This window comes from Taeniopygia guttata, chromosome 8, assembly GCF_048771995.1.
Source record: "Taeniopygia guttata chromosome 8, bTaeGut7.mat, whole genome shotgun sequence".
Lineage (NCBI taxonomy): Eukaryota > Metazoa > Chordata > Aves > Passeriformes > Estrildidae > Taeniopygia > Taeniopygia guttata.
Window position 1 is genome coordinate 15,512,974 of NC_133033.1, and position 21,735 is coordinate 15,534,708.

Consider the following 21,735-nt stretch of genomic DNA (forward strand, 5'->3'; position numbering starts at 1 on the left):
TTGGCTGCGCGAGCGGTAACGTGACACCGGCGGGCCCGCCCCAGACGCGCCGGTTGGAGCCGGTGCCTCGCGCTGCGCCGCCGGCTGCCGCGCGGACGGAGCGCGCGGACCCAGCGCCGCTGCGCGGGCGGGCCGGGGGGCGGCGGCCGCAGGTAAGGGAGGGGCGGCTGCCGCTGACAGGTGCCCCGCGGCCCCGGCGAGCGAGGGAGCACGGGCGGAAGGAGGGGAGCGGCGCGGAGCGGGGCTTTCCGAGGGCAGCTCTCGCGGTCCCCGCTTTTCCCGGGGTTGCCCCTCCGCCAGCGGAGCGGGAGGGCGCTGCCGTCCTGCGGGGTGCCCGGCGCCGCTCGTCGGGCGGGCCGGTGAGCCTGCGTGGCGGCCGCCCCGTCCCTCGGCGGCGCCGGGCAGCGGGGCCGCTCACCTGCCGTGGCCCCGCGGGCCAGCCGAGGCAGAGCGGGACCGGCCGTGGGGCGCCGAGCGGGTCCGTGGCCGCCCCGGGGCCCGCGGGCGGAGCTCGGCGAAAACCGCTGTGTGGTTTGCGTAACCGATATCTGCGCGTGTCCTCGAGTGACCCGGGCGCTACAGGTCGCCTGGGGCCGCTCTCCTCCGCCCCGGGCTCGCCCGGCTGGGCGAGCAGCCGCCCTTCGGCCCCGGGAGCGCCGGCGGCACCTGCCCTCGAGCAAGGGGCAGGCGGGAGCAAGTCCCAGCCTCCGCGCCAGGGAGAAAAGGGTTAACTCCGCGTTGAGGCCTGACAGTTCTGCGTGTGGAACAAAAACCGTTCTGTTTGTCGTTGTCTTCCTTTCTCCTGCCTGGTCAATGCGTTTCTCGTCCCAGCTAGTCAGGGATCCTGTAGCAGCCTCTCTTTGCGCCCTGGCCGAGTTGTGCAAGTGGCGCCAGGCTGACTTTGTGCCCTTCTTCTCAGGGAAACTGGGGCAACTTCCTGGCTCTGGGTCAGAATTTGACCATAGTGAATGCTGCAGTTGACTAGTTACGTAGGAGTGATTAAAGTAGATTTCCCTAAAGCTTAATTTTATATTAATAATGTAATTAATTATGCTGGTCAGGTAAACTGTGTTTGAATTGGCCCCTATTGTAGTCATTTAAAACTATACCTGTGAGGTAGTCCTTGAACAAGCTGGAAGTGATGTGGTTTATTATTATTTATTCAAGTCTTTATGCTGTATCTTCTGCTGACTTTCAGCTTTCTTTGTTTGCTGGAAGGATAAGGTAAGGCATCAATTGTTTTAGTTATCTTGGAATTTTTTCTTAAGTACCTTCCTAGCAGGAAGGGCAACAGATTAGGCCTTACTGGCCTGTCTTATTTAACTTAAAGAGAGTGGTGAAGAAAAGCCCATGAGGTTTAAGTAGTGAAATCTTACAGTACTTGTAGAATTTATTAAGTATTTTCCATCTATATTGTACATGTTTTCTTCAGAATCCATGTAGCTTTTCTTCAGAATCCATGTAGCTCAGATAACAATGTGTGGAATAGAAGAGATAACTTTCCTTCAGTATCTGTGGCCCTGAACAGCGCAAAGGACATGAAATGAAAAGAGAGTGGAAATGAGAATGATTATGGAAGAGAAGCAGTAGTTAATATATGATACAGGGGGGATTTTTAAAGAGTTTTCTTGAGTGTTTAAAGCATTCTGTTGTAGCCAGATAACAATTGTTTATTGGAGAGTTTTACACTAGCATATATTATTACATTCTGCTTTATTTTACATTCACATAATGCAGTTGACTTATAACTTCAGTAGGATTCATGTAACTTTTAGAAATAGTGCTGTATTAACTTGCCAGTTCCCTTACGCTTTTGAGAGAAGGGAGTTGCTGGTCTGGCTTGTATTTGTTTCCTTTTTCAGGAAAACATGGTTTTTATGAGGAGAAAATTGCCTTTTGTTTATTACAAGTTACCAATACAGCTGTTGTTTGAAGTTAATGAAAACATGTTGACTAATTTTTAGAGAGGGATCAACAGTGCTAAAGAAACATCCATCAGTATTTCAGCATTGTAAAACAAACCTTGTAGAGCAGTATGTCATTGTCGAAGAAGTATTTTTCATAGGGGTTTCTGAAGGGGGATGGAGGGGGAAATCTTGTCTTGCTTTAGTTGCTGCTGTGCTTGCTCTGCCTGATGTGCTACAGGTAGCAAGAGACTGTGGTACTGGTAATGCTACTTCAGCTTACAGTACCTACTGCTAAAGCCAGAAAGCTTTGCTCAGCTAGGATTAGAAATGGATGTTTCATGTGACTAAGGGGATAAGGTGTGGTTTTTATGGGTCTCTGTGTTGCCTATCTAAATGTTTCATGCTGCTCTCTGTATTCTAAGCGCTAACCTGTGGGCTGTATTTATCCTTAGGCATTCTTGTAACAGCTGTTCAGCTTTTGTCTTGTAAATAGTGATATTCTGCCTGTTGCTTTTGCAGTTACTCTTTTTAAAGGTAAGTTAGCAGTCTGTGCTGTGGTCATGAAGCTATTTGGTTCAGATATCATGGGTCACCATGTAGAAGGTTGAGAAATGTAAAGTAGAATTAATATTCTAAAGTTTACATATGCTTTCTTTAATGTTTAAGTGGTATAGGTTGTAACATTCCAGTTAGAGTTTTACCAGACTTGGTGAGTGGGCTTCAGTTTATTGTACTTGTGTTTGGGGATTATTTTCCCCAAGAGTTGTTAGTCTGCTACCAATGAGTTCTGGATTTAATTTTTAGCTTGTTGAAATCAAATTGTAATTCACTATTGAACTAAAGGGTCATATACTTATGAATAGTTTCCCAGCTATTTGATTTAAACTTACCAATATGAAAATATGTGCTTTGTAGTGGTGTAGTATGTTGGAAGGAAGGCAGATGATGCAGCTCTCAGTAAAGCTGTTACAAATGCAGTTCAAGGGACAGTGCTGACATACTCTCTTCTGATGTACACCATGAGGATTCTAGGGTCTTTCAACAATCAGAAGGGAATTGTGGAGAACTTGTAATGGAGTTTTTCAATTTAATTCTCATTGGTGTTGCTCTGTTTCAAAATAATGTATTTCCACACACTGAAACAAATTATGTGACTGCATTTCCACCATAAGGGTTCAGCCTCCAAGTATGTTTGGATGCTGTAAACTGGAATGCAAATTCTTATTCTAAAATTGAGAATTTAGTTGCCTGTGAGAAACTAAAGGGATTAAAATGCTGGTAAGGGGTCCAGTGATACCAATTAGAATACGGGAGAAACACAATCTGGTTGCTACTAATTGTGAGTAGAATTTAGGCATTGTTACAAACACTTTATTTCTTTGTGAGACGGTAGTTTGAATTGTGATTTTAGTTAGCAAAGTTTCAGTTTTGTGACACAACAGCTACAAAACTGTGGTCATGTAGTTTGCTCAGGCTTAATTAAAGTGACATTGATTTTTAGAGCTCTTATTTCAAACCCCAGAAAATGTAACCCCTTATTTCCCAGACATTATTGCCTTAGTTTTCTGGGGAAAATACCAGTATTCTGTGACTAGTTCAGGTTGTGAAATATTTATTTAGCTACTTTCTGGTAGCTAAAAAAAATGATCTGCATCCAAATATGATGAGCTACTGAGCTGAAATGTAACAATAGCACATTGTTTTTAATGCTGAAGTATTAGTCCTTTGAACTAATTTTTCCATCTGAATTAAAGCAAAATCTTGGTGCGCATTTGTTATGTAATCCAAAATATTTGAAGAAGGGAGGGAATTTGAAAATTTTTAACTAAAAGCTGTTTGTTTCTAGCTTGTGTTTAAATTATTCACAAGATAAACTTTAATTTCCAACCTATGCCAATGCAAGTGTGAAACTGATTGTTGGTTTTCCAGTACCTTTTCCAAATAAACACTTTTTATTAAACATTAACATTGTTTAAATACTAACTTTGCAGTGATACTGACTACAAAGTTGGGAAAATTATTGCTTAATTGAAGTGAGATGGGTTATGTCAATACTCAAGTGCTTTACCGAAGAGGAGTTAAAAGCAGTGTCTGCTTTGCTTCAAATTATTATTTAGTTTCTTACAAATATGGGGCTTGAGGTTTTTTACTTCAAAGTTCTTAATTGATTCAGGTGATGATAAAACCTTGACTCTTGTTTTTGTAGTTCTTAAACTTGGCTTCCTACCAAAGTGTGTTTCTGATTAATACTGCTATCTGAAAAACCTTCCCAGCTGTTGGGTCCCTTCAGACAGCCTGCTCAAAAAAGGAAATTTTGCGCAGTTGGAGACTCGCACAGCACACTTGGGTTTGATGGAAGTACAACGCGTGAACAGAGGTCCTGAACTAACTTTGTGTTTGTTCAGGAAACAAAGCAGGATTACTGTGGATTTACTGTAGAATTCAAGTCTGATCACTTGTTTGTGGTTCTGAAACTTAGCATTGTTCTAGGAGATGTTTCTGATAGGTACAACACGGCTTTCAGCTCTCCTGATCCCATGCATATGTGCAGCTCTGAACTGTACAGTTATGTTTAGGCATGCAGTTTGTACATACACTGCCACACAGGGTGTGAAATGTGAAATTTGTCTTTCAGTCTGTTCATTTTATTAAAAGAAGAGCTGTAGCTGGTTGCTTTATCCAATCAGTAAATATATAATGCAAAGCAATATGAATAGGAAGATACTTAAGAGGCTGAGGGGATTGTGCAGCCAGATTGCACACTGCTGGAGGATTGGTAAAGCCTGTTCAGTTTCCATTTCAAGCAGGCTTGTATTTGATTCCAGTCTCAAGTTTTTCTTTGTCTTACTTTGGGTTGGGGATATTCTTTAAAAAGATAATGAGTTTCAGGAGAGCTTGCATACAAAAAGAGTGTCTGAGTTTGCGTCAGATATCAATTGGAAATCAATTTATCTGTTCTTATTATTCTATTTTATCTGTTTAGACCAAACATCTAGAATCGAGTTTCTGCTTGTCAGGCTGGCATTCCCGAGTAACTCTTTCCTGTTAAACAAGATGAAAACCTGCTCCTTCTAAAAGGAGATATGAGCCACTACTGAAAATCTAAATCAGCTTTCTGATGTCAGAACTAATAGAGTGAAATGTGTTTCTGTATTGCTGCCCTGATAATTACATTTTCCTAGATGCAATTAAGTTCTTGTCTGTGGAAGTAATAATATTCCCTTCTAGAAGGTTCTCCATTAATACACAACATCAGGAAAACTTAAAACGAAAAGACTATTTTTCGACCAATCTTGAATCTTGTGGCTATATTTGTACATGGTAATAATTATCTTGCAGAGATAGAATACATTTGGTATATATTTTTTATGACCTCAGTTGCTGTTTCCATTCTCAGCATCTGCTATCCTGAGAGAATGCTGCTTGGTCTTAGCAGTCTATAAATATTGAAAAAATTTCGGTATCATTTCTTCAGCCAAATGTTGAAATTTTAAGTTATTTTATTAGATAACCGTTCACATTTTGGAAACATCAGAATTATTTTAGATAGAATGGGGACTGCAAATACAAATTAATATTTCTGAGATCAGACAAAGGTGATAACTGTTTGACCATTATTAGGAGAAGGAATAGCATGTATTTCTAGCTATCAGAACCAAACAGAAACTTAGTACAATCCAAAACAGCTAAATACCTAGTAAGAAATTATTAGTGTATAATATTCCTCCTTTAAATAATTTTTAGAGAATGGCGGAAATGTTACCATAATTTTACAGTTGTTAAGTTTGAGTTGGAAAGAAAGAAAATTACTTGTATGAAGCGATTCACCTGTCAGAAGTAAATTATTAACTTGGTTAGGTATGGGTATTGTATTGGAAAGCAATGTTTGAGCTAGGAAATTAATGTAGAATGGAGGTTCTGAATAACTATAACCACTGGATTTTAGTATTCTTCTCTCTGCAAAAGTAATATGGAAAATGTTGGCACCTTCCATCATTGTCTAAATGCAGTGTGTTTGAATTCCTTATTCCTTTATTTAGAAGAAGCAAATCAGAATATGAACCTGCTTTAGTTAATACCCGAGTACATGTGGTATTACATTGCCATGTAACAAATGATGTTGATAGCCTAGTTATAGCAACGTGATATTCTTGTGGATGACAAAATTGACCCAAATGCTTACTTGACTTCTTAAGTAGGATTTGTAGTCAGTGTACTTTATTCTGCTGTGACAGCAGCACTCTTGATGGTGCTTGAGAAATTAATTCAGAGCTGGTTCAGGTTTATGGACATATTTCCAAGTTCTTCCTTCTGAGAATATTCTCTTATTTCAGACTGGTTTCCAGTAAAGTTACTGAAGTTGTCTTGGCTGTTTCAAATGTCTTTGGTCATTTATGGTTTTATTGAGAAGAACAGTGAAAAAGGAAAGAGGGTGTATGAGCAATTCCTTGCATTTTCACAAGGAAAGAGGGTCTCTTACTGGTTTATGCTGCTGGCTCCTTTGTATTGTTACTGCTCTTGAAGACTGAAAATAATAAGCTATACTATAAATAAAGAATCTGCTTGTAGAAAAATCTGATAGTATTTAAGTTGTGAATATTCTCTGATGTTCTCTCTGCTTTGCTTTCTGATGTCCTGAGCATGGCAGCATGATGAATTGGCATTATATCTCTCTGACTTACAGAAACTAAAGGGATAAAAATTAATTTTCTATTGTAATACTTATCTTGGTATGCAAAATAAAATATGTGCCATTGATACCCATTCAGAATGGTGGAGGGATACTGCTGATACCATTGTCTTATGGTTATGTAGTCATACTTCCCAGCATGAGAAAGATCCAGAAACATGGTTACAAGAACAAAAAGGTATAATAAGCAAACTTGGAAAATATTATTTCATGCAGTTGGAAGGTGTCTGACTCTGTGTTAGCTGTGCTAGTTCTGGGATGAAGGACTTGATGTACTGTTGTGTGAGATGGTTTCTGGTGCGGTTAAAAGACCTAGGCTGGAACTGAGGAGGCTGATTTTGGTGTCGTCATACTTGTTTAGGAAAGAACAGGTGGAGAACCAAGGAGACTTTTCATATTTAATGTTCCAAACTTGCTCCAAGATTTCTTTGGAACTTGGAAGTAAAGACTGTAGTATCTTTAGAACTGAGTTACTGACTTTAAAACCTACTTGGGAGATGAGGGAATGACAAAGGAGGCCTATTCTTCTAGATATCACTTGAGAGTGTGAACCGCGCCAATTCCCTGGTATCTGCCGTGACACATTTGCACTGGAATGCTTGACAGGATGGCATGCCTGCAGTCATCTCTGGAGAGAGTTGTCTCCTGTGGTTTAAATTAGCATTAGCTGAGCACTGATGGACTATGTGCTTCTGGTCTAAGAAGGCAGATACATTTCCAATACAATTCTCTCTCATTGTCTCCATCCCCACTGTATTCTCATTCTTCTTTCTCTTATGCTAGAAAGCCCGTTCCTTTATTGTCCTTTCTTAAGTCACCATTCCTTTGAGCAGTTCTGATTCTGGTTTTGTTGCCTTTTTTTAATTGAGACAATAAGGCTCTTAAGACATACCCATTAGGTTTGTATGAGGATGGTGCCCCTTGTTGCTGCGAGTATTTTTTTTGAGTATTAATGAAGGACAGCCTTTGCTGCTCTGAGAGCTGCATCATTGCTGGCAAGTTCCTCCAATAATTTCCTTTTCAAAGTCAAATATGTGAAGTATACAGCTGCTTGGAGAAATGTAAATTAATGGAGCAAACAAGAGTGCTAGATTTTCCAATAAAGACAAATTATATATTAATTAAATATGGGAAACTAGGTAAGTATTTATTGTATGATCAATATAAAGCACTCTCTTCTGAACAGATGCTTCCATTGATATTTTAGTCAGTATTTTAGAGGCTGATATGTCTCAAGTTTTAAGTTATAACCTTAATTTATATATTGAAAAAATGTATTTCTGAGTTTGAGAATAGTACTGAGACAGCAAAGCTGTAAAAAACATTGAAATGCTCAAATTTGATTCAGAGTCTAGATTCTGCTTGGTTCATTAGGGATCTTAGAAAGCACCATGGCTACAAATGGAATTAGAGGCTCTGGACAAGTAGACAGCTTGTTCTCAAAGAGATCAGTAATGTTGATGCAATTACATGAAAACAAAGCTGGTCTACCTTTCATTTTACTGTATTTTCTTACCATTAGAAGTCTTATAACTATATATTTAACTCTGCAAAATACTTTTTCAGAAACTTAGGTTTGTACCTACTTACCAATTTTTCTACATTTTATTTTGTAGGGGTTTTGTGTAAACTGATTGTCTCACCTATCTCTGGTTTTAAACTTGGGTTTAAACTGAATCTTTTTCTCACTTTCTAGCAGCATAGGTTGTGACCTATTTCAGCTAGAACATGATCCTTCATAAGAGGAGAAGGCTGGAGAAAGTGCTTTTACTAGTAAAATATTTATATCTGAATGTGAATTTGTATTTGAAATTTCTCTATGGGCTAGACTAGAATGAAATAAAAAGGCCACTTAACTTTTAAATGCAAATCTTATAATGCAACTTCATTACAGAATTTAATCTTCAAGATAGTGGACTTTTTACCCTCCCATCTGCTGGTGATAGTTAAGCTCAAGTAACTTTATGCACTTGAGCAGAGCTAACCAATTGTGGCTCACAGGTATGTCATTTTAGGCAACTGGAATGTTTAAATGTGGTCCCTCTCCGTAGTGAGTGTTTGAACAGTGACAGCTTTTACAACCAAAGTTTATCTCTTGAGTGACCTTCTTTGAATAGAGAAAAGGCTCAATACTTGGATATCAGTGATATTTAATGGGAAGTTAATATGGCTCAAGGAAGACAGTGATCTTTTTTGGAGGCTGCAGGCATAGGAAGGAAAGGCATAATATAACATATCTAATCCTGCACAGTCAGATTTCAAGAATAAGTATTGTGCTTGTAAAGCAAATCAAATTGGAGTAAGGCATATTTTCAATTTAGATTAGACTGCAACTTTATAAAGACTTCCGACTATATAAAGTATTTTTCGTATGTTAAGTGTACCAGAGAGAGAAAGAAGGGTGAAACTGCTTTTAAGTTGGGTTTTTTTTTTCCCTGCCTAAGGCCTTTTGTGTTAAACCTGGGAATGTTCAAGCTTTTAGGCAGTTCAAGAAGCTGAGATATACTTGCCATGTTCTACTTTTGTTTTTCTCAGCTTCATGAAGATGTGGTAGTGGTAGAGTGAGGCAGTAGTTGCTTGCTTTTAAGATTTTTTTAAATCAAATTATGGGCTGTGCAGTTACCTCTGAAGTTGTAGCAGAGAAGGGTAGCAGAGACGGGTAAATCTTGTAAAGTAAAAATGTTAGTGTAGCCTAACTCACTAAATTTTAAACAATGTTTGCAGTTCTTTTCCCCTAGAAATTACTTGGCTATATAGATTCATGTAAGCCTTCCCCAGAGAGCAAAGACTGATTTTTAAGCAGTATAAAACTTTGCTCTTACTGTTCTACACCTTATGTTCAGCTGTCTTGAGAGCAGGAGTGTTTAAGAAAGGCAAGGGCCTCTAGCCAGTCCAGGTACACATGGTTGAGATTGTCTGTAGTTGTAATTTCTGAGTATATGGAAGGACTTTAGGTCTTTGATTATTTGAGGAGTTGATATGGCAAAGTTGGAATAATGTGTACGTAGTGTTGAAGATCCACTGCTTGAGGAACATGCTGTTTATTGTAGAGTGTGGGAATGTCTTTGGATTTGTTTTAAATACAAAAGGATAATCACACATGTTTAATTGTCACCTGTGATGTTCTTCAGAAGGAGCTGGAAAGAAGCTTTCTCTAATCTTGTATGTGTTGTTCAGCATTCAGTGGAATACAGATTCAAAACCACAATCCCTATGTAAAAGGTTCTACAACTGAATCTGTGCATGCACACAGGTGACCAAAGTACAGATTCTGAAAGAAACACAGCTTGAAAAAAGAGGCAGTTGTGTAAATGCTTCTGGTAAGAGTAAGTATGGCAGTATCATTGTTTATGGAGCCACCTGCACCAGAACTCCTGCAGTACCTCACTGTTTGCTGTTCTACAGAATAGTTGAGAAAGGAAGCAGTAACATGCCAATAAAAGGAAAAGGTTTTGCCAGTAAATAGCTAGTTTGGGTGATGTGTATGTGTATGGGTAACGTTTGTTTACTTTTGTTCCTTTGGGGATTTTCATGAGGGTTTACTTGCAAGACTCAGGCTTGCATATGAAATCATAAACAGGTACTGAGAATCTCACAGGGGAGTCTCAAAACTGCCTATGAAGGAAAACTGATGATGTGTTTAGTTTATTGCCGAACTTAATTTTCCATCCAAAACTTGAGAAGAAAAAGTGCTCTATTTAAACTAGCTAGTTGGTAAGTTGGTACTGTAGTTCAGGAATGATTTTTGATAGAAAATTGATAAAACAGATACATTAATTAGTATGTCATCATCTCCTTACCTAGGCTGAAAAGCAGCTGCAAGAGTTAAAGAGACTTGCTGAAAACTTGGTGTGTGTGTTTCTTGAGGAGGAGGGGGAAAAAGCAAATCAGAGGGGCCAGGGGAGTACCTGTTAAGTAGTTGTATAAAGCTTTAGTTGCCTAAATCTATTTTGATTAAATTAGTATGTCAGAAACACCAGTTGAATACTATTTAGGGAGGCCAAGCAAGGTAATTGCCTTGCTGCAAAGACATCCCTGACCCTTGACTAAATGTGCCTAAAACTCTTGTGAGCAATGACCAAAGGACAGAGTAATGCAGTACTAAGTACCCTTTTGGCAGATGGGGGTGGTGGTGGCTGTCTGGTGCTTATAGATAATATTTTTCAAAATTAGAGTCTTTTATTCACATTCTGGATATGTTTCTGTTGCTCTGATTTAATAAGTCTTGAAGTAACTAAAAATTACCTCAATATTAGTGATCTTTATTACTTTATTTTTCTGGCCTATGTCTCTGTATTGGTCTGGAGTAACTCTCCTGAAGTCATCATTTTGCCTGGAGCTAAGCTTCTTTCTTTCTTCTTTTAAGAAAGATTGCCAATTGAGTTAGGCCACTTTGAAAAGCTTTCATGGCTTTGATATGCGTTGAAAGCTGCTGGAGATGAGTTTATAAAATCCATTACAGTTCACCATTATTCCATTTGATTAGCCACTCTTGGTGTACAGATAGGATTTGAAAGAAAAAAGTCTTCAGCAAAATTATAATCAATAATTCTCATTTATGTTACAATTGTATATACTGTGTATGCCTCCAATGGGAAACTTTATTTCATAAACAGAGAAATGGATACACATTGTTCATTGGAAGACTTCAAAAAGTAGCCACTCACCAGACCTGCTTTCAAGTATTTAAATACTTAATATTGTGACGTTTGCTTTCTGCTGGAAGGTGTTGTAAAACCACAGCAAGAATGTAGTCTTTTTTCTGGAATGGGGACTAACAGCTTTTCATTGCAAGGCAGAGAGGTGACAAAGCATTTTATAGAAACAAACCTCACAAAGTGACATGGGTCAGCTTCAGACTGAGTTCTCGGTCTGTACAGAAAGAAAGCCCTTTTTTTTTTTTAGCATTATGTCATTAGTTGAAAAAGGTGTATTGAGTGATGCATACTCTTAAGTATACCAAAATGATTTTCACAGAATTGGCTTAAGTTTAATTTTCTGTTCTTCTTTTTGTAAATTTTAGGGAAAGTGCTTTATCAAAGAGAGTTAACTGTTTTATTGTACTCTGAATTTTGTCCTTTGTCCTGAGCAGATATGCTTATTCCCCAAGAATACTCCAGTAAACATTTAGTTATATAAATCATCTTGAAACATTAATATCTCCCCAAGTCCCTGATGAGGTTTACACATTTGTCAGGAAAAGAATTGTTCCCATCCTCTTGCTCATTAGACCTTTCACACTATGTTAAACTCTTAGCCAATTTAGTGATAATTTTGACTTTTCAAGTGTATTTCTTTATTAAAAATTTGCTATTTTTACCTTTTGATCTTACTTTGTTTAATCATTCAACATATTAATCTTAGTGTGTTCTTTATAACTTTAACAGAGGTCCCAGGTCTTTCATTTTTATAACAAACTTCAAGCAAGAAGAATTGACTGGTTTAAATTTTAGGCTGGAAGGGAAAAAAATGTTTTTTATTTTCTTTTGTTTACATTCAAATCAAGCATGTTTGGCTTGAGTCAAGATGTGATCCAGGTATTCATTGCAGAATAAAAGCCTTCATTTGAGTGGGTTTAGTATCTCTATGTGCTTTTATACTGACAAATTTATATTCAAACCACAAGAATTATGTCAAAAGAACTCATTTTAAAGGCATTTGGGATGTGCTTTGGAAGTTGAAGTGGAGCAATTAAAGAAATTGCTATTTTTCTGCTGTGTAGAGCATATCAGCTGCAGAACTTGTAACTTTGTCAGTGCAAAAACTGTTGAGCTTAAATGGGTTTTAGTGCTTAGAAAGGGGACAATGAGAGAAGCCATTAGGTTCTCTACTTTAGGATAAGCAACTTTCAGATAGTGAACAAGTAGATAATTTGAAGGGGGTGGCGTCTTGTAGATCTTTAGATCTTTTACTCATAGATGTTGGCTCTTTGAAATGCTGTTGTGGAAACAGTAATGAACTGCTGTTCTAATATTCACAGTTTTTGGAGTCTAAATATTTCACAATCTCATGACAATTTATTTTCCTTACAGGAGTGTACTGTAACCATCCAGTCCTTCTTCAGCTGCTTTCCCTTGGGTGGGCCTGGTAAGTTTTTGTATTCTATTATAAATAGCTTTGTCATCACAAGAAGGGTTAATTTATTTTTGGTCATTCTTTCCACTTGAATGTGGAGTAAGAATCAGGTTCAGCTACTGTCTGACTTTTTACAAGTTTGTCATCTCTGTTTAAAATTGAAATATCAATATATTATAAGCAAGAGCCAAGTGTGCCCAGGTAGGGGCAATGGCATCCTGGTCTGTATCACAAACAGTGTAGCCAGGGGGACCAGGGCACTTCCCTGTGCTCATCACTGGTGAGGTCCCACCTCGAGTGCTGTTTCCAGTTCTGGGCCCTTGACTACAAGAAAGGTATTGAGGGGCTGGAATGAGCCCAGAGAAGGACAGTGGAGCTGGGGGAGGGTGTGGAGCACAGGTTCTGTGAGGAGCAGCTGCTGGAGCTCATCCGGCAGAAAAGGAGGTTCAGGGGGAACTTACCAGTCTCTACAAGTGCCTGAAAGGAGAGTGTGGCCAGGTGGGGGTCAGTTTCCCAAGTAACAAGTTCACAGTTATTTGGGGGGAAAAAAAAATTACTTCCTTGTTGAAATGGGGCTTAGCTGTAGGCAGTTTCCCTGGGTGTTCAGAGATTTTTCTGTTGATGTGACTGCAAAACTTTGACTTTGCATGCTGCATGATCATATATATACATCCTGTTCCATTTCATGTAGCTGTAGTAATGCAGAGCTTAATGGAAGCATAATGAGGCAGCAGTTGTAATGAAAGCTAAAATGTTTGCTCTTTATTTACGTAAGCCATTAAATAAGTGTATTCAATGTTTTCTCCATCCAGAATGAAGACAAATGTAAAGATGTCATGTCCAAGGAATTTTAAAAGGTGTAGACCTCCTGACTGAGCAGTGCTGTTTTTTATTGTCTTTAATTAGTAAAGTAAGTATGAATAAAAATTATGATTCTGGGAGCTAAATGTGTCATATATATATATATATATATATATATATATATATATATATATATATATATATATATATATATAAAACAATACTGAGCAATAATACATTGTGCCACCCTAATTTTAATTCTGCCAATATGCTTAATTCTCTTGATGGTAGAAGATGTAGAGTTACATATAAGAAGGGCTTTTTGGGAATTTGAGTATTTTTAATTGGGCAGATTTATTTAATCTGGTAGAAAGTTCTAAATTACAAGAGCCATCATGTTAATGTACCGCTCTGATTCTGGAATTCTTCATAAATAAGATATCACTTATGTAAGGACTGTTAATAATACATCTGCCATTTCTTTGACTTATACCTGTTTGTTGCTTATACTGCAGCAGTACCCAAATGTTAGGTTTTAATATACCTTCTCTCATGCTAGTTTCACTCTTTAAGTTTTTGCACTCCCAAGTACCTTTCCTTAAAATAAATCCATGAGATGATGGCTGGGGTCAGGTCCCAGAATTTCTTGGATCCTTTTCCTATGCTCTGGAGTCTAGGCCACATGTTACACATATTTAGAACTGCGAAAACAATAATAAACTTCAAGTATTTAATGGTGCGATAAATTGTTTTTAACAATTCTCTAAGAATGTCTTTTCTGTTTTTTTTTTTTTTCTTGTACCAGCTGCTGTTCTCTTACAGGTGAAAGTCATGATCACGCTAACAGAACTCAAATGCTTAGCAGATGCCCAGTCATCCTACCACATACTAAAACCATGGTGGGATGTCTTCTGGTATTACCTCACCATGATAATGCTGCTAGTTGCTGTGCTTGCAGGGGCTCTCCAGCTTACTCAAACCAGAGTATTGTGTTGTCTTCCTTGCAAGCTAGAATTTGACAATCATTGTGCTGTGCCTTGGGATTTAGTTAAAGCCAACCTTAACATGTCAACTAGCTCGACAGCACCGATAATCATCCCGCTTAAAATCCAGAATTATCTCCATCGGCAGCAGTATTCCTACATTGATGCAGTCTGTTATGAGCGACAGCTTCACTGGTTTGCCAAATTTTTTCCATACCTAGTGCTTTTGCATACCTTTATTTTTGCAGCTTGCAGTAATTTCTGGCTTTACTATCCTAGTACAAGTTCCAGGCTTGAGCACTTTGTAGCCGTTCTTCAGAAGTGTTTCGACTCTCCCTGGACAACGCGTGCCCTCTCCGAAACAGTTGCTGAGCAGTCTGCGAGGAAGTTGCCGATAGCCAAATCAAAAACAGTGATTTCATCACCTCAGAGTTCAGGAGACATAGGGGCCAGCAGACAGTCCCTGCCATATTCACAACATGGCTTGGAAACAACTGGAAGAGAAAATTCCAGTGTTCTTGACAAAAAAGAAGGGGAACAAGCTAAAGCTATATTTGAAAAAGTGAAGAAATTCAGAGTACATGCCGAAGAAAAGGATGTCGTATACACAGTGTATATGAAACAGATTATAGTGAAAGTCTTTGTAGTTGTTATAATAGTAATTTATGTCCCCTACTATTTATCGTTTATTACACTTGAAATTGATTGTGTAGTTAATGTTCAAGCCTTTACAGGCTACAAAAGGTACCAGTGTGTTTATTCGCTAGCAGAAATTTTTAAAGTTTTGGCTTCATTTTATGTTGTTTTAGTGATCTTCTATGGATTAACTTGTACTTATAGTTTGTGGTGGATGTTAAGAAGTTCACTTAAACAATACTCTTTTGAGAAATTGAGAGAGAAAAGTAATTACACTGATATACCTGATGTGAAGAATGACTTCGCATTTATTCTTCACTTGGCAGATCAGTATGATCCTCTTTATTCCCAACGATTCTCAATATTCCTGTCTGATTTGAGTGAAAATGAACTCAAACAGATAAATCTTAACAATGAATGGTCAGTGGAAAAACTGAGAAATAAACTAGTAAGAAACTCCCAAGACAAGACTGAACTTCACCTTTTCATGTTAAATGGTCTTCCAGACAGTGTCTTTGAACTGACAGAAATAGAAGTTCTAAGCCTGGAACTTATTCCTGAAGCCAAACTTCCTTCAGCTGTGACCCAGCTTGTCAATCTCAAAGAACTCAATGTTTATCACTCATCACTAACGATGGATTATCCAGCAGTCAACTTTTTAGAAGAAACTCTGAAAACCTTGCGTTTGAAGTCTAGTGAGATGGGAAGAATTCCATTTTGGGTCTTTCATCTAAAAAACCTACAAGAACTGTGTTTAACAGGATATTTCATGCTAGATCATCACAACTCCATATACAATGATGGCTTTCAGGGGCTAAAAAATCTGAGATCAATTCACTTAAAAAACAACCTTTCCCGTATACCTCAAGTGATTACAGATCTTCTGCCTTCTTTACAACACTTGTCTATCAACAATGAGGGAAATAAACTGATAGTGCTAAATAACCTGAAGAAGCTGGTAAACCTGAGAACCTTGGAACTAATCTGCTGTGATTTAGAGCGCATTCCCCATTCCATTTTTACCCTAAACAATTTGCATGAAATTGACTTAAAAGAAAATAATCTCAGAACAGTGGAAGAAATAATTAGTTTCCAACATCTTAAAAATCTTTCTTGCTTAAAATTGTGGCACAACAGTATTTCGTATGTCCCAGTGCAGATTGGTGCATTATCAAACCTGGAACAGTTGTATCTAAATTATAATAATATTAAGAATGTTCCATTGCAGCTATTTCTTTGTAGAAAGTTACACTATTTGGATCTTAGCTATAATAAGCTAACCTCCATCCCTGAAGAAATCGGTTATCTGACCAACCTGCAGTACTTGGCTTTGACAAAAAACCATGTAAGTAGAACTTTGAATTACTACTCAAAACCAAAAACAGACTTAAGCTGCTATTTCTTCTGGAATAGCCTCTAGCTTTTGTGGTGTTCACGATTAAAGTAAAACCCAGAAAAAAGGGGTGGTGCTTGTTTAATTACTAAAGCTTTGGTATCAGCAAAGCTCACATAATGCTGAATAAGTACTATCCTGATTTGTAGCTGCTTAAGGGCTTTGATCCAGAGAAGGTATAGGTTAGCATGGCTGCAGAAACAGATCTTCCCTTTCCCTGCAGTTGTCAATCCTATGTAGTATTTTAGTGGAAGTGAACAGTGTTTACTCTTTACCTTGAAATGTCAAACTGAAGGTTAAAGTAAATGAGCAGGTGGTTGATGAGCAGCTCAGGTGTATGACTGGGAAGAGGGAAATAAATATGGTTGGTAACCTCACAATCAGTGCTAAACTGTCTGGCTTATTAGTGTGGAGCTCAGGCTTGCGACTCCTTTGTTTACATTGGTGAAGCTGGTTTTGGATGTTAGGTGTCAGTAGGGTGGGCAAGGACAACTGTATGCACAGATAACTCCTTGTACAGCTTTCACAACACAGGAGCTGCTAATGTCTCTCCACAGTCTGTGCTTTCTTCAATAAGGGATTCTTAGGAATAGTAGGCTCTTCCTCTCCACCAGCACACGTCTGCGTGCAGTTCTGCGTGCTCCTCCTTCCAGGCTTGGCCTCTGCCAGGAGCTGAGCAGCTTTGTAAGAAAACAGGGATAATAAAACCATTGTAGTGCTCTCAAGCACTTGATCACATAATGATAGAGGAATTACACTCTTCCTTTCATAAACTAAGAGGGTTTTTTACCCTAAAATAAAAAGAAGAAATGTCAAAACATGCAGCTGCACATAGCTGCACCTTCTAATGTACTTTATTTTTGTTCTTCTCTTTCCTTTTTCTAGATTGAAATGCTGCCTGATGGATTATTTCAGTGCAAAAAGCTGCAATTTCTTCTTCTGGGAAATAACAGTCTGATGGATTTGTCCCCTTTTGTGGGTCAGCTACTGAATCTTGTTCAGTTAGAGCTCATTGGAAACTATCTTGAATCACTTCCTGCTGAACTGGAAGAATGTCAGCTCTTAAAGCGAAATAATCTAATTGTAGAAGAAAGGTTGTTAAAAACACTTCCACCTCGTGTAAGAGAGCGTTTGCAGGCATGCTCAGATAAGTCCTAAGTTTAAAATGAAGCTCTGCATCGTTGCATTCTACAAGTCTTGCTTAATATCTCTCTAAAGATCTGTATAGGTAGAGAGGAGTGAAGGACAGAGAGCAATTTAAAAATCAGTCTTAAACTTAAATGCATTGAACTGAGTTGATTGTATTGGAAAAGAAAAATTTATTCAGATTCAAACAAAAGACGCAGCCTTTTACAGGTAAACATGTTTTAATTTTGGAACATGAATTGTTGGTTAGGTTCTACTGATTGAAATAATTCAGCTAAATGTTTATGGTAGTATTGAAAAAGAAGAGATGATTGCCTGGCTTTAGTGAGAGTGTATATACTTCTTTCCTATGAGAATTTTTTCTGTTGAGAGTGATGATTTAAAATAGTTTTATTCCTGCCATATGAGGTCTAAGAACTGTCTGGAATTAGTTTCTAAATATGAACTCTTCTGTAATTAGGATTTATTAAATTAAAAGTTTAAACTATATGAGCCGTTTAATTGCATGGGGTATACAGAAAGTAATTTTTCAACATAACTTAATTTTTAAAAGCTTTTGACAAGTACTAAGCATTAATTCTATAATTGTGGAAGATGCCATTTGAATCTTGCTATTAAATACCTAGAACTGGTTTCAGCATTTTGTCTTAAAAATGGTAAATACAGAATTAATTGTTGCCTAGAAATTGGGAGGAATCAGAAGTAACGGTTGTGCGCATGTCCTAGAGAACCAATCTTACATTTCTGATCTTCAGAAACTATGATGGCAAACAGAACACAGTATAGTTGCAAAGTTGTCTTCTGTATGTTGTGAGCATTCCAGGTGTTAGTGTAGTGTATGTTGCTGATTAATATTTTTATAACTTCTCATTACTGACTGCCTCAGTGCAGCTTCTCCACACCCAGTTATTGGGGAGAGGATGAAGGAGGTTTGAGGTTTGTATTAGATAGGGACAGAAAGACACAGATAAAACAAACTAAATAATCAAACAACTTATAAGCATTTGGGAGGAAAAGACAGGAAGCATTATAAGCTTTGCCTCTTCTAGGGATGTAATAATTTCATAAATCATAGTGGTGGGATAAACTCTTATGCCATCCTTAATACTTGCAAAACTGGATGGAAATAAAATGTTTCCTGACTTCATTCTTCTGCTGTGCGCTGTTTTATTATATTTGAAGTCTTAATTCTCATTATGTTTATCATGTTCACCAGAAACATGTTATTCCCCTGGGGAAAGAAGAGGTTAGCATTCTTTCCAAAAATACATTTTAAAATTTTAACATAATACAGTTTTCAACAACCAATCTCAGTTATGGGTTAAGCAGATGAAGTAAACTGCCCTTAATGACTTTGTGTTCAAAAAGTGTGCTGACAAACTGCATTCCAGTTTGTAATAATAAATCATCACAGATAAAACTAGTTTTAGTACTAGACTACTTTTAGTCATCTCTTGCTCCCATTCCACTGTCAGTTTTGTGGAATGTAATATTATTTTGAATGAAAATGCCCAAACAAGTCTGATCAACATGAAATTAGATGTCTTTGCAGGAGCAGTGCAAGAGGTGCATGTTTATCCGCTGTACTGATGGCATTCCAAAGACCTTTGTAGTTGGAGCACTTTTCTTCTCAGGGAACCAAAATGTGGTAAAACCAATTGCTTTCTATGTAGTTCTAGAAATGTTTAGTTTAAACCGGTTTGTTGTATTTATGTGCAGACCAGTGCTGCTTGAACAGTGTTTCATAATGTCCATATGTAACTCCTCCAAACTCTGTTAATTAATTTTGAGTTGTATAACAGTTCCGTAGGAATTGACATGGTTCATCAACAGAGCTAGCTGTGGTACATGTGATTAAACCACAATGCATTGACTTACACCCCTGTGGCAAGACTTGTGTTAATAATTGCAATAGGCCTGTCTGGACTTCATAACCTAACATTAAAGAACACTTTATGCCAGAATTTGACACTTAAAACTTGCAGTCTAATAATTTTTATCAGATTAAACGAGCATTTTCTTTAAAGCTTTTTTCTAAATTAGGAAGCTGTCTTGAAAAGTTAAATCAGCAAGTAATTGACTTGGCCAGTAGCTTCACCTTTTTAGGAATGCATCAGTCCTTTTCCATAATCAACAAACTGATGAAGATGAAAAATGAGCTTAAATGTGCATTTTACACTAGTTCTGTCAGGAGTGAATTAACAGAAATAACTTGGAAAAAGGTACTTCATTTCTAAAATGGTAGAGAATTTGAGACTCAAATGTATAATTAATAGTAATATTGTTTTATAGGCTAAATGGGTTATGGTTTTTGCAGACTTTAATTTGTTCACTCTGCACCCCCTCAGGAGGGTTGGATTATTTTAGCTGCATGTTTTGGTGTTTAAAAAACACCCAGACAAAAGCCAGAATATGTAAAGGCTATGCTATCTAGCCTTGTTTTCAAACCACAGTGTGCCTTTACTATCCCTTTTGTACCATGAAACCTAATCCAAGTGCTTAGAATTGAGGATGGAAACAAATGTAACTCTGAATTCCTTGAATTCACTTCAGCCATTACCTTAATATTCACTGTTTCTTCAAAACAAGGGAATTTTCGGGGAATCAATTTATGACTCCACTGTCAAACTTTGTACAATAATATTGTTGGCATCTAGTCTTTGTATAAATAATCATTTCCAATCAAAAAAAGGCTTTTCAACTTGTTTGTGTTATATTGTGTTTAAGAACTTTGTATTGTGACCTTCCGTATCATGAACATTTTGTTTAAAGATTAAATTTTTGTTTGCATTACAATTCTATGAACTGTTCTTTATTTTTCATCAGAGATGTTGCATTTAATGCAGAGCTCAGGAGTTTGCTTCCAGCTGTCTGTATCTATGTGGTAGCAGGTCTGTCTTCTACAGGATAGTGTGAAGATAACGAAAAATGGTGGGAAATAAACACTATGGTCCATGTCAAAAGAGTTTTCATATTCTGGATCAGGAGAGAAGTTCTTGTGTTGATTTGGAACAAAATTTCCTTCTTAATTGTTGCTGCAGAACCTTTTCCAAGTCTTCCATTTTAATTTTTGTGAGCTGGGTAAGTATCAAGTGCAGACTGTATTAGTACTGGGAGAAGCAGGTGGGCAATGATTCCTCTCCCCGGCTTGGCACATACAGTTGTTGTGTGGCTAAACTGCCATAAATAATGCTGCTCATGGTAAATCATGAATGTATTTCAAGTATTGTATGTGATGTTAGCTCAAACATCTCATTTCTCTTGAAATGCAAGATGATACCTGATGGCTTTTTCTGCAGGCCTGGGTTTGACTCCATGTTCTTAAACCAAGGGAAAAAGCTCAGACTTGCAAGTAGTATTACATATTCAAGTAAAAGTAAAGTATTTTTATTTTTCAAAATGAGAACCTTCCTAGTAAATTTTATGGAGCTGTGACCCTTTTTTCTTGGGCATGCAATGAAATAACTAATAAAAAATGATGCAGCTTGCCTGTTTTGAGGAGGTAGTGCTTGTACAATAAAGCAGATGATGATTTTAAAAACTGTTTTTTCACGCTTCTACAGATTTGTGTATTTTGTTTTCATGGCAACTTATTGCCACTCCAATAGTTAAATTTTTTTTTAGTCGGTAGATCATATTAACATACTTCCTTCGTTATGTGACTTTTTCATCTTCAAAAATGTAATCTGAAGTTTGTTCTGTAACCATTTCTAATAAGTTACTTCCCTTTCTACCCCCATAAATGCCAGGATTATTGAAAACAACATGGGAGCAAATATATGGATATAAGTTTTGAAAGCAGGAGGCAGTTCACATCATCCTGTGGGTTGTTTCTAGGAAGGATTTTGCAGGACTCTATTTCTGGAGATCAGGAAATAATCAAGCTGTCACACTTTATTTGGCCTTGTTTGGTGGGCAAATGTGCAAGCATAAGTAGTGCATTTCCCAGAGACTGCAGTATAGCTCCAGCATGATAGCAAGTAAAGTAGGCTGTGGCAAGGGAGGGGGAATGGTAGTTGTTAGGAAGAAGTAGGCAGGGATACTATGGTCCTTTATGCTTACAGGATACAGCAGAGTTTCAGGAATTCCTGTGTCTGGGGAAGT

At 37.9% G+C, this 21,735-nt stretch overlaps 1 protein-coding gene across 1 annotated transcript; it reads left to right on the forward strand.

Annotated features, from left to right (window-relative positions):
* The first annotated feature begins 14 nt into the window (after window positions 1–14).
* On the forward strand, window positions 15–20,427 carry LRRC8B (leucine rich repeat containing 8 VRAC subunit B). Its single transcript, XM_030279121.4, has 5 exons — window positions 15–152; window positions 12,630–12,684; window positions 13,485–13,582; window positions 14,279–16,437; window positions 17,371–20,427. Exons 4-5 carry the CDS (start codon window positions 14,305–14,307, stop codon window positions 17,641–17,643), a joined length of 2,406 nt encoding a protein of 801 aa, XP_030134981.4. The 5' UTR covers window positions 15–152; window positions 12,630–12,684; window positions 13,485–13,582; window positions 14,279–14,304; the 3' UTR covers window positions 17,644–20,427.
* The last annotated feature ends 1,308 nt before the right edge of the window (window positions 20,428–21,735 follow it).

Bases quoted from the DNA above. Each gene is read 5' to 3' on its own strand.
- LRRC8B (XM_030279121.4), top strand. From the start codon at position 14,305: ATGATCACGCTAACAGAACTCAAATGCTTAGCAGATGCCCAGTCATCC. The intron at 16,438-17,370 runs GTAAGTAGAACT...TCCTTTTTCTAG, and splicing joins TGGCTTTGACAAAAAACCAT to ATTGAAATGCTGCCTGATGG.